This window comes from Thermobia domestica, chromosome 10, assembly GCF_964235325.1.
Source record: "Thermobia domestica chromosome 10, izTheDome1.hap1.1, whole genome shotgun sequence".
Lineage (NCBI taxonomy): Eukaryota > Metazoa > Arthropoda > Insecta > Zygentoma > Lepismatidae > Thermobia > Thermobia domestica.
This window is the reverse complement of record NC_137463.1, coordinates 232,276,599-232,289,843: the sequence shown is the minus strand read 5'-3', so window position 1 is coordinate 232,289,843 and position 13,245 is coordinate 232,276,599. Positions and strand designations below refer to the sequence as shown.

Genomic DNA, 13,245 nt, shown 5'->3' with positions numbered 1-13,245 from the left:
ACTTAAGAGTAACGAATGGTTGACACAGTCGAAAGCTTTACTTAAGTCACAAAATATAGATAGTGGGTATGATTTACTTTCTATTGAGTCTACTACTTCTTGCAAGAAATGAAGGGCAGCTGTAGATGTGGATCTATTTTTAAGAAAACCATGTTGCGAGTCAGATAAAACATTGTTACGTTCCAAATGCGTAATTAATCTATTTTTCATTATGGATTCTATAATTTTCGAAAATTTAGAGGAGAGAGCTATTGGTCTGTAATTTTCGCATTTCTTTTTGTCACCCTTTTTGTGTAATGGTTTTATAAGGGCCCATTTCAGGCTGTCTGGGAATATACCTTGTGAGAATGAGTCATTAATTATGTGAGACAGAGGCTGTGCAATTGCGTGGATACATCTTTTGATTATAAATTCCGGGATGTCATCTGGACCCCTTGATGATCCGTATTTAAAATTCCTTACTACTGATATTATTTCAGAAGGATTTGTTGAAATTATAAATAAAGAACTACTTATTTGATTAATTCGATTAGGGTTATTCTTAATATCATTCGATGGTGTTTGCGATTTAAGTAGGTTAGTAACTATATTGCTGAAGTAAGAGTTGAAAAGCTCAACAATAACATGAGGGTCTTTACAGTTTTTGCCGTTCGCGAGTTTTATTTCAGTATTTTGAACATGTTGTGGTTTTTGATTTGTTTCTTCTTTAATTATTTTCCAGGCCATTTTGGTCTTGTTTTCTGCATTAGAAATTATATTATTATAATAGGACTTTTTGGCTTGTTTTATTACCTTTTTATATATGTTTTTATAATTTTTACAGTAAATCTTAATACTATTATCCTTAGTAGTTTTGCTAAGATGATTTAGTGACTTCATCTTTTTACTACTCACTATTATACCTTGCGTCACCCATTTCTTTTGTTTATTGTTCTTGATTGTAAACGTTGCGTATGGGAAACACTGATCAAATATCAGCTTAAATTTACTGAAAAATATACTAAACTTATCGTTCACCGAATAAGATGATTTTGACATTACACTTGACCAGTCCTCGGATTCAAGATACTTATTAAATTGTAAAATATTGTCTTCACTGAAATTTCTTTTTCTCATTTTTATTATTTTTGAACAGCCAGTTTTTTTGTTTTGTGGATTAACTAACACATTTGCATTGTAAGAGTTCACAGTGGCTATTTGTGCCCTATGATCAGAAAACCCGCTATTGAAAACATTAACGAAGCAATAGAATTTCCTTTTGTTTATAATCACCTGATCGATGGCAGTTTGTGAATTTTCCGTTATTCGCGTTGGTTCATTAACTATTGCTTCTAGATTATGGCTAAGTAGCAATATTTTCAATTGACCATCAATAGAATTATGGTCTAAAAAATCAATATTTATATCACCCACTACAACTACATCCTTCGTCTTTGTTTCATAATATGAAAGAATATTTTCTAAATTTCTGATAAAAATATTTACATTACTCTCTGGGGTTCTATATATACATATAACTACTACCTTATAAGATAATAATTCAACAATGGATGCCTCAAAATGTTTATCTATGTTTAGGTTTTCAAATTTCGTTACCTTTTTAATTAATACATCTGATCGTGAAAATATACAGGATCCTCCCTGTTTCATATTTGTTCTACAGTAACTTGCAGATAGGTTATAATTAGGAATATTAATAATACCAAGTTCATTTTGTTTTCTCCAATGTTCTGTTAAGCAAATTAGACTAGGTTCCTGCATATTTTTAAATAAAATTTCCAGCATAATTTTCTTTGTTGAGCTAAGCCCTTGTACATTTTGATGAAAAATCTCTAGTTGACTGAGTAGAGGTTGACACTATTGGACTTTTGTTTCGCCATAAAAGAATGATCGGGATCATTATAATGTGCTATAGAGGAAACATGAGTCTCATATGAAGGAGTGACAGTATTATTATTCTTTTGTTTAGGAAATTGGAATTCAGGATTAGCAACGCGAATAATAGTTTTTGGATTTTTTGACCTTTCTTGAGTGCCGGTGAGGTTATTAATACCCTTGTCCGCAATCATAGTATCATTTGTAGAGGCCAATTTCGTATTGAAATAATGACTTTTATTTTTGCCGTCAGCTAAAGTAAAAATATTGCATTCCTGAATTTCAATTTCGATACCATTCAGTTTTTTTGAAGCCTCTTTGATTGTACAGTATGTAGTATCATGCGACAAAGTACATTTTTACCTGCGTTATTTAAATGTAATCCATGGTGTGTAAAATGATACCTTGGAAAACGACTGGTGTTTATAAATTCCACATTTTTGAAATTTTTACCTATACATTCAGCATTGTTATTGAATTCAAAAATTTGCCTATTCAAGGTTCCATTTGGACGATGCGGAAAATCGTATCTATAGGGAACGGTGACCACAACCGAGTTTATTTTTTTCTTATTCAGACATGCTAAAGTAGATTCGAGGGCACATAGTGTTTCTGTTTGTGGGGGATTATTTGTGGGGGATTGTGGAAAATTATTTGTACCAGCAAGGAGAACGACGAAATCATCATCGGTTAAATTTGCAGATAGTTTGTTTATATCTTCACACACTTGTTCAAGTTTGGCATTTGGCTTTACAATGGAACTTACCGATATATTGTTACTGAGGTTTTGGAGTATATGCTAAAAACAAATATGGCATTGACCCTCCAAGCGCGAGTGTATCGTAACTAGAATTTCCTCTATACTTGTAATTTTCTCCATTGTCTTTATTCCTTCTCAACAACCATTCTATTCTCCAGTGTTCTCCTGAGATCAAATTTTCCAGTTCTATTCCTTTTATTAGCTATTTTTTTTTTAAGACTACTGTAGATGACAACACAGACTTGTATTCATTCTTGCCTTTGGTTGGGGAGGCTGTAGGATCCAAAATTTCAAACATGTGTTGATCGCAAAAGCAATGTACATTTCTTCCTTCTGTAATGTGATTCACGGGGAAAGAGGGAACACTCTGGTCCACTTGTGCTTTTGTTATTGTGCTGCCAAAATGTCTTGAGCCGTGGCAAAAATGCGAACTAAAGTTTACAATCTCACACACCCTCGCGTTGAGCCAATAAGGGTTCAGCTGTTGCTAAGCGAGAGAAAGCGAGTGGAAGTCCTTCAGACGATAGCAGCGCTTGCAACGGAAGACTAGGGATCAAGTCAATGCGGTATAATAATAGTACCTCAATTATTTCTTTTCTTGTCGGCGGAAGAAGAAACGCATTATTGGTAGCTATATTGATGTTCGGTGCTCCGAGTTTCAATGGTAAGATTAAGCACCAAATCTTCCCCTTCATCTTTGCTGACAAAGAGGAAGGAGACCTTGCAAATATACTACAAACCTTGAAACAACACGCATCTTTAGTTTTGTTTTCGTGCAAGATTCGTTTAAAACTCCCCAAAACGGTATTTTTATGCGAGTAGCTAACACAAACAAATACAGCCTCATGTATGGGAAAGAAGAAAAGGGAAGAGAGACAGAAGCAGCGTCATTCAAACTTAGAAAACAGTATATTCTAAGAGTGATTTTAAATATTTTCCATGATAAAAGAACTATGTACAGAGAGGGGAAAACCACTATCCCTGGTTGGGGCGACATTAGCTAAAGCAGAAGCCGGGATGATATTTCCAGAGGAGGGGGGGGAATCCCAGGTATTCCCCCCTACAAATCAAACACTGTCATATATGTTAGCTCATATATCGGTACAAACGTGTTTTTTTTTTTAATTGTATGTGGAGATAAATAATTATTTACTTAATGATCTGATACTGAAATTATGTAACATCATTACATTTATATTAAAGTTATAGGGTTCACAAAATGCAATATATAGGGTATAGTCAATTTCGCATTATTAAAATAAATTCTACTTGTATAAATAAGGCATTTTACAGGTTTACTGGAACTAAAAATGTTAAAATAGGTTCAACTTCCACTTCTTGAATTCTCTTACCAATGAATTACATAATCTTGAAAAATAATTGTTTGTTGTTTTCTACTGTAGGATCAATCCATATGAAGTGAGCCAATAAGAGTTGCTTTACCATTTTATAATTATTTTTGGTGTTGTTTTGTTTTGTTTGTTTGTTTGTTGATTTACTCCTACATGACTATCGAGTCCAAATAATAATAATGCTTTTATTATTTTTTATATCGTTTTCTAAACTCCAATTGCAGTTATTTCTGTTTGACTATACTCGCTGATTCTTGCATTTGTAGGGGTATGTGTTACCTTATATTACTCAAACCTCGTGAACCCTGGATTGATGAAACAAGAGAGCATTGTAATGAAGAAAGAACAGACTCTTTTATTTAATACATAATTAATGGAATTTGAATGCATAACAGTTCCAGTTCAACTCTGGAACTTGCTTCTCTATCTTCCATTTTGCTGTCTTCGATTAACAGTACGTTTTTCTGTATGATATTTAACGTTTGTAAGTTGAATTGTAGATAAACCTCAAACATGATATTTGCACAGAAGTGTAATATGCAATGGAGAGATTGTGTTAAAATTTCATATTTTCAAACTTTATTCCAACAGGGCACAAAGGTACAGTATGTCCAAATATTAGCTTTTACTTTTTAATTTTCTGTTTGTGAAACACTGTAACTTGTAAAGGATCTCAGTGTTCATTTTTCTTTTTCATATAGCACATTTAGATAGCTACACCCCCCTCCAAACAATTAAGATTGAGATCACATTCCTTCTTGGGGTGAAATGCCTTCGAGCACTTCAAATTTGTCAAATGTTTAGGTGGATTTAGACTATTTTTCATATGAATTTCATTGAATGTATACTGGACATAAGATATGTTGTTTTTTCCTGAATAAAATGATTTTGTTTAATCAGCCTAGCGTTCACCAGGTTTGACAAGGGACAGCAGCCAATTGTGCGGCTCCGATTTCAATGATTTTTTTTTTCTTTGATAGAGGAAATGTATGCATTATTTGTAATGACAGAAATTTTTGCCATGGTGCATGTTTTCTATTTTTCTATAATTTTAAAGAGTTGTGATGCGGTTATTAGATATGACTGCAGAAGTTCCTTACTACCCTTTGTAAATGGAGTGCTAATAAAAGAACAACCATGTAGATACATATAAGGCCTAGGGGAAAGCCGTACGGTGGGTATGATCTTGACAGTAGCCATGTTGAAATCCGCCATTTTGAATCAAGGTCAAGTTTTTTAAGTGGAAATAGGGTAATATGATACATAATTTCGGGCTAGAATTTAATCAGGAAGACAATGATAAGGTTAGTTTTAAAATATGTCCATTTGGGGAAGAGTTATAGGCATATTAATTGCTTATACTTACTATGTGCATAAGTCCCTTACCTCCTCTTCTAACCCGCGTATTAATGATAATAAGTGGATAAAAGCTTCGGTAATACATATTATGTCTAGAGGCAAGTGGTACGGTAAGTGTAACCTTGATGGCAGCCATCTTGAAATCCGCCATTCTGAATGAAAGTGAAGTTCTGAAAAATGTAAATCATAGCATGTGACACATCATTTTAATAGCAAATGTTCCCAAAAAAACCAACGGTATGCTTATTTTTGTCCTATAGTTAACCAGTATGAATTTGGGACTGCTTCTAATGTGCACCAAACGTCCATTATTTGATCTTTCAAATTAGCAACACTCCTAATTTTCACTCCATGTTTTAATATTCCAACTGGCACTTTGCAATTGTTGCCACGGCTCATGTTTTCTAAATTTATTATATTTTTTAAGAGTTGCAATTTTGTCAGTTCATGAATAGTGTTGGGATAAGCATCCAGCAATCTTTCTGAGTTTTGAAGACTTGCAATGTAATTATTTATTTCCTATTCCTGCCCTTCAAAAACTCGTTTACTGACATGAATAATCGCACAACGAAACAACTCCAACTTTGCATTCAGGTAATACCGAAGATCTAGCTTGTAATGGATAGTAGATGAGACGAGAAATCAAATGAAAATTCATTTCAAAATGGAAAACGAAGAATGATCGTTGTGTAAATCAATGGTCTTTTGTTTTGTTTTATATTTATTTCTTTATTGTTTATTTATTTATTTATTATCTATGGCAATTTTTTAACTAGTCAGGCAAAAATGTCATTCATTTTCTAGTGATTGCTGTCGAAGGTTCATATTTGTAAGATTTATAATCTGTTTTGATCGGGAATTCGATCAAGTTACACCTTTTATAAACAAGTTACCTGTTTTCATGTTATGGTCATGGCACAAACAGTGTGTTGGGAACGTGTTTGATATTTTCTATCATTACTACTGTTCCTTTAAAGTTGTATTTATTAACAATATTTTATTGTTTGCCGTTTCCGCAACATGTAGGCTACATTTCCTGATAATTTTGTGTTCATATCAACAATTTGTTATAATTTCATTTATATTTTTTTTACGTCACATAGGTCCATAGGCTTCTCATGTATTATGGTTTGAAATAAACAATTAAATTGCAGGTCTTCAAAATTCAGAAAGATTGCTGGATGCTTATTCCAACACTATTCATGAACTGACAAATCGCAACTCTTAAAAAATGTAATAAATTTAAAAAAACATGAGCGATGGCAACAACTGCCAAGTGCCAGTTGGAATATTAAAACATGCGGTGAAAATTAGGAGTGTTGCTAATTTGAAAGATCGAATAATGGACGTTTGGTGCACATTAGAAGCAGTCCTAAATTCATACTGGTTAACTATAGAACAGAAAAAAGCATACCATTGGCTTTTTGGGAACATTTGCTATTAAAATGAGGTGTCACATGCTATGATTTTCATTTTTCAAAACTTACTTTAATTCAAAATGGCGGATTTCAAGATGGCTGCTGTCAAGGTTACACTTACCGTACCACATATCTCTAAACATAATATGTATTACCGAAGCTTTTATCCACTTATTATTATTAATACGCGGGTTAGAAGCGGAGGTAAGGGACTTATGCACATAGTAAGTATAAGCAATTAATATGCCTATAACTTTTCCCCAAATGAGCGTATCTTAAAACTAACCTTATCATTGTCTTCCTGATTAAATTCTAGCCCGAAATTATGTATCATATTACCCTATTCCCATTTGAAAACTCGTCCTTAATTCAAAATGGCGGATTTCAAGATGGCTACCGTCAAGATCATACCTACCATACGACTTTTCCCTAGGCCTTATATGTATCTACATGGTTTCCTTTCATTAACACTCCGTAAATTTCTGTCATCACAAATAATTCATACATGTCCTCCATCAGGAAAAAAATTCGTTGAAATCGGAGCCGGACAATTGGGTGATGTCTCTTGTGGGTAATATAAATTAACACAAGCCCCTACAAATACATGAATCGGCGCGTATTGTTAAACAAAAATGGCTGCCATTGTAGCTGGAAAATCGATTTAAAAAATTAAAATTCTTACTTTTAGACTCTGTAATCATTTAGGAATCCACAAACAAAATAATTTTATTATAAAATGGTAAGCAATCAATTATTTTCTTTCTAGTACACTTGACATGGACGGATCCTGTAGAAAAGTCTAAATATCATAAAGTTAATTTGGTAATCTTAAAATTTATCAAGAGGAATTCAAGGAAACTGTCAGTCTATTTATCACATTCAAGACTAACCATGAATTAGGAAGCATAATGATTTAATATATGGATATTGTTTTCCTCGATGTTTCTTGTGCAAAAGATTTTCTGAACATTTAATAATTTGTTCTTTTATGTTGAAGAATAAAATTATGTGCGTATAACTAGAGATTGATGGGTAATATATTTGAAGTCTTCGTTAGTAGTAATCGTTTAGTATCCAATATTTTTGTAAATTACAAAATATAGGGAAGTCACAACTACACACTTTATGACAAAACATTCAACTTATCAGACTTCAGTAAACGTCTCTGGGAAAGATATAGAAAGACACTACTTAAAAGATATAGAAAGACACATTTTCCTTTTAAACTAAACTTCTCAATTTTTCACATATATTATTAATACTATTGAATCGATGCAATATATATCGATGCAACGACCAGGTTTTACGAACTCGATTTTAACAGTAATGCCACAGTTATTTCTGATGTTCCCAGTTGACAATACCTAACCATTCTGGCGCTTGCCATTCGTACTGAGGTACTCAAACCAATAGTACGGTACAACGCCGCTAATGGCACTACTAGTATCTAGCTAACCACAGCTGATCGCAGATTTTTTTTAAAAAACATGTAAGTCATTACACTTTTCTTGGCTAACACGTATACTCTCTGCCTGTGGCCCTAGGTTCGATTTCCATTGGGGAAATGCGACCAGTTCTTCAGTTCCTTCTTAAAGCAAACATCACATCATATAGTCTTAGTGCTGGAAAAGAACGTTAAACTCAAATCAATTCAAATCCAATCTTATTTAAACTTTAATTCGAGCGACAGTTATTTTGCATAGAAATAGAACCAAATAAAATTGTCATAAAGTGAATTGTAAGAATTAACTAAAATGCCCATTCTGTTTGAATCGAATCAAACATTTGAATTGTATAAGAAACTATATATAAATAAAATGCGTGTGTTAAAATCCATATTTGATGCTGTGTAGCAAAAATTGGACATTTTCTATAAAATTCATGGAAGAAAGTCAGTTTCATTTTTCAAGTGATTCCAGTAACTTTGATCTTTCGTAACAGTCGTAAATTTTCGAAATACATGAAACTGAAATTGTCGCTGAACTTAAAATAATATTATATATAGATGATAATTAGCGTATATTTCGTGAATATTCTTACAAATTTTCAAGTAATGGAGGGTTCGTACTTGTCCGAGAAGTCAGGGAAAACTCAGGAAAAATGGTGCAGGTGAGTGAAACTCAGGAAAATAGACTAGAAATCAGGGAAAGTCAGGGAAATTTTATAAAATATATTTTTCCTAACATTAATTATACACCAATTTCAGCTTAGCCAACCATAAATGATCACAGTATGGAACGGTACTCACATTTTTATGGGAGGTAAGTGGAATGTACGCATGAGCAATCAATTACTATTTTTCTATATAGAATAAGTCTTCTCATATATAAATATTCACCGTTATTTATTCCTGATTTATATATCAACGTTATCCGACACCTGTCATGAAAGTCAGGGAATTTTGCTGCCAAAGGTCAGGGAAGGTCAGGGAGAAGTCGGGGAAATAGATGTCTCCAAATCAGTAGGAACCCTGTAATAAAACTTTGTATTTGCAATGTTTTACAATGGTGGGTATTAAGTACTGTGTATATTCTTCAATACTTCTTCAATACTTCAATATATGTAATACAAATACTGCTTCTGTTGTTGCTTGATGATGCTATATGATGATTACTTGCTACGTTGCTTACCGTTCCAAATTTTAAAATGTAGCTAATGATTATTTCGTTTCTTTTCAGGTCTGTAGAAAATAATCAGCAATGTTCTATAACTCCAGCAGTATCAGGAAACGTAGTTTATCTTCAACTTTACACTCTGCTTCCCCAGACTACGAACATAATTACTAGTAACAATAATTCTTCGTCGTCCTCTATAGCAGTAACATCAACAGTTAATGCATCATTATCTGCAGCTATCGATAAAAAATATGTACCACTTCTGCCAAAGCCCAAAGATATTGAACTAATTGATACAAGACGTTTGCTAAGTTCACGGCTTGAACAACGTCCTGAATACGTGTGTCAAGTTTGTGGTAAGAAGTATGCATATAAAGATACTCTTATAAAACATGTGCGAGAACATACTGGTGAAACACCTTATAAATGTAAAGTGTGCGACAAGAGATATACACATTACAGAGAAATGGCTACTCACATGGCGAAAGTTCATCAAGGCAGGGTATTTAAGTGTAATTTATGTGGAAAAGGTTTTTATACTAAGAGGTTCCTAGAGACACATATTAAGTCTCATTCTGACGATAGAAATTATGAGTGTTCCGTGTGTAAGAGACAATATAAGACACAAGGTGGCCTGAGTAATCATATGGACAATCACGATGGAAAGGTGTTTGCTTGTTCTATGTGTGGTAAAGTTTTCTTGCATATGTTAAGCCTCAAGAAACATATAATGACTCATTCAAATGAATTTAGGTTCCATTGTGACTTCTGCCAAATGGGTTTTAATGCAAAGCATCAGTATGAAAGCCATGTTAATCAACACACGGGAGAAACACCATATGAATGTAGAACTTGTAAGAAAAGATTCTCAGTTTATAATACATTTCGAAGCCATGTGTTAAGAGAACACAAAGACTCATCGGAGCTAAATTCGTGTGATATTTGTGGAAGATCATACAATTTAAAAAGTACATTGAAAAAACATATGATGCTCCATACTGGAGAAAAGCCATTCGTATGTGATATATGTGAAAAAGGTTTTACATCTGCTACTTCACTAAGGACCCATTCTAAAATTCATACAGGAGAGAAAGATTATGTATGTGATAAATGTGGGAAGACTTCTCGAACGTGGGGCATACATAAAGTCCATCTGAGAACTCACACAGGTGAAAAACCCTTTAAATGTGACGACTGTGGCAAAGTCTTCACTCAAAGGTCAACTCTTACAATTCACAAAAGGTCACATACAGGAATACGCCCTTATAAATGTGACCTGTGTGACAAAACATTTACATCCAAAACAAGTTTAGTTAGTCACAAAAAGTCTAATCACAAACCTAAGTAAACTGATAATTAATTCTGAGTCACGCTCTCAATTTCTAATTGTAATGGTAATTATTTAATTTTGCTAATATAGCTCGACAGCAACGGCTTGGTGTCTGATATGCTAGAATTTCATAAAGTTATAAGCTAACACAGCCTGTATTGACACAACAGTTCATCGAGAATGAATGATTATTCCCGATGTTATTGGTTCCCTCAATTTCCTATGCAATGGTATGTTTAGCTATAATTCTATATGATCAAGCGATGAAGTTATTTTTATTGGGTTATATCTCAATTGGATTCAGAAAAAAAAAAGTTCAGAAACAAATTGTCATATAAGTAGTTATACGACTGTAATAGCCCTTGCAACGCTGTATTATGTAGATCGCTTGGATGCCAAATGGCCTACTTTCAAATCTGAAATTTTCCAAGAGTGAAATTTGAAGTCCAATATCGCATGAACAATCCATATTTCTGTTAGTTGGTAACCAAAATAATAAGTATGTAGTTAATGAATGTAGAATTTACTGTTTACAAAAATCCTTTTTTAAAAGAACGTACTCGTGTAGATATAGAAGTGAATAAAAACATTAAACCATTTTTCAATTTTTGGAGTTAGGCCACTTGGCATCCAAGCGGTCCATATATCGAAACAATTATAAGTTTATGCTCATATTTCATTACGGTGAGTTCGCGAGAGCTTCTTTACCCATTCTAAACGAATGCAATGATAATTTTAATGAAGTTGAGATTTTGAGAAGTGTGTCCGCTGTGAATGTATTTATTTTTCTTTCATTGCTTAAATATAAATCCCTATGATCGTACTAAGCGATTAATATACTACTTAAAAGAAATCTCTATAATACTATTTCTTAAAGCTCATGGCATATTTCTACAAAGAAAATTAAAATATATATATATATATATATATATATATATATATATATATATATATATATATATATATATATATATATTTCATGTAAGTGTGCATAAAGGGCAAGAGAAGAGATAATATCTCACAGTTCTCCAAATAGGTTTACAATTATATTAGTTGTAAACCTTGAACACATCGTATCCATCTATGATATACAGCGTGTAACATAATTGAATTTTTACTTTCTAGGCTTAACTACAAAACGAAAAATACACTAAGATCATAGGAAGGAATATATAGAATTTACACGTGGGAGATCCCCTAGTTTTTTTTTTTTTTTTTTTTTTTTTTTTTTTTTTTTTTTTTTTTTTTGTCCATCACTCTACCTAACCACAGAATAGTTAAGTCAGGGGTTTTACTTTTTACCTCGTTGCGTTACACCTTGTTATCTAGCGATTTATTTATTTATTCTCAATTCCAGCAAGGATAAACTAATTCCTTAGCCTAACAAAACGAGAATAGATTCGGCGCAGTATGTGCACACATTGTTCTTGTAACATACAACAGGATGGCGTGGTGTTAAAGTAAACTGGATGCGGTTTACCTCATGGTTTGTATTGAGTATTATTGAAATTTACTTACACAAAATATAAGGTAATTTTTGTTTGTAAAAAAAGCTATAGTAAATAAAATTCAAATACATATTTTTATGTGCTACAGAACACTTTTCATATTTCTTGCAAGAAACATGTCATTTTCTCCAAAAATGATTAAAGTGCGCTAAATTTAATTTCATTTGGTACGTAAAACTGCAAGAATGTCATGTCTAGTTTTGAGTCAATTTAGATATTGTGGTCTACAACTTTCTGTTATAGAGATGGTAACAACTAATTTAGAGTGTACACCTGCTCTGCCCCAGTCATTTCAGACTCACCAATGTATGACGTAGAAGTTGATTTTTACGATCAGTGTCAAGAAAGAGAGAACGGTTGAGGAAAGGAAGGCATGGGACGAGGTAGGTGGAATAGAATAAAAACAAATGTTGGCAGTGTTCGATTGAATCCATGAATTCACGAATAATATATTTGTAAAACGATCGACTACCCCTTGTTTACCTATTACTACTGTCTTCTATCAACTAAAGAAGTTTTCTGCCTTCTTATTCCTGTCTCTATGTGTTACTGAGAACACGACTAGCAAACTCTAACGTCATAGAGCATCCAGTTGGAAACGACTCCTCCAGTCCCTCTTTGGGTACGGGCCTGATCATTTCATATAGGCAACTCTAAAGCTTTCAACGATTTGTGTTCCTCGCTTCTTAAAGAAAGAAAAAACATATCCTAAGTTTTGATTTCGGAAATGAGGTTCAGCTACTGGTTGATCAATATATGGTTAATTTTCATCTTGAGATAGGAAGAAGTGTGTCAGATCCATAACAGTAGTCTTTTCTTTTATATTTTTTTTAATTATCACTTATTAGTCTGATTTTTAATAATGTTATATGGAATATTATTAAATGCTGCATATTGTATGGTACAAGTGTCTTGAGTTTTTTCACCCATTTTTCAAGTGTAATCCTACCTTTCTAATGTTTTATAGGTTTCGACGCCTCTGGCTTAGAAGAATTTTCCTCTTTTTATTCAGCTATCAGAATTAGTCA

General features: G+C 33.0%; 1 protein-coding gene across 1 annotated transcript in view; it reads left to right on the top strand.

The window, feature by feature from the left end:
• Nucleotides 1-11,619, top strand: part of LOC145661837 (uncharacterized) — a 35,898-nt gene extending 24,279 nt beyond the window's left edge. Inside the window, exon 2 of the mRNA XM_081727176.1 lies at nt 9,417-11,619. Coding sequence (XP_081583302.1) covers nt 9,417-10,727 — 1,311 coding nt within the window. The 3' untranslated portion in view covers nt 10,728-11,619. The remainder of the gene's footprint in view (nt 1-9,416) is intronic.
• The last annotated feature ends 1,626 nt before the right edge of the window (nt 11,620-13,245 follow it).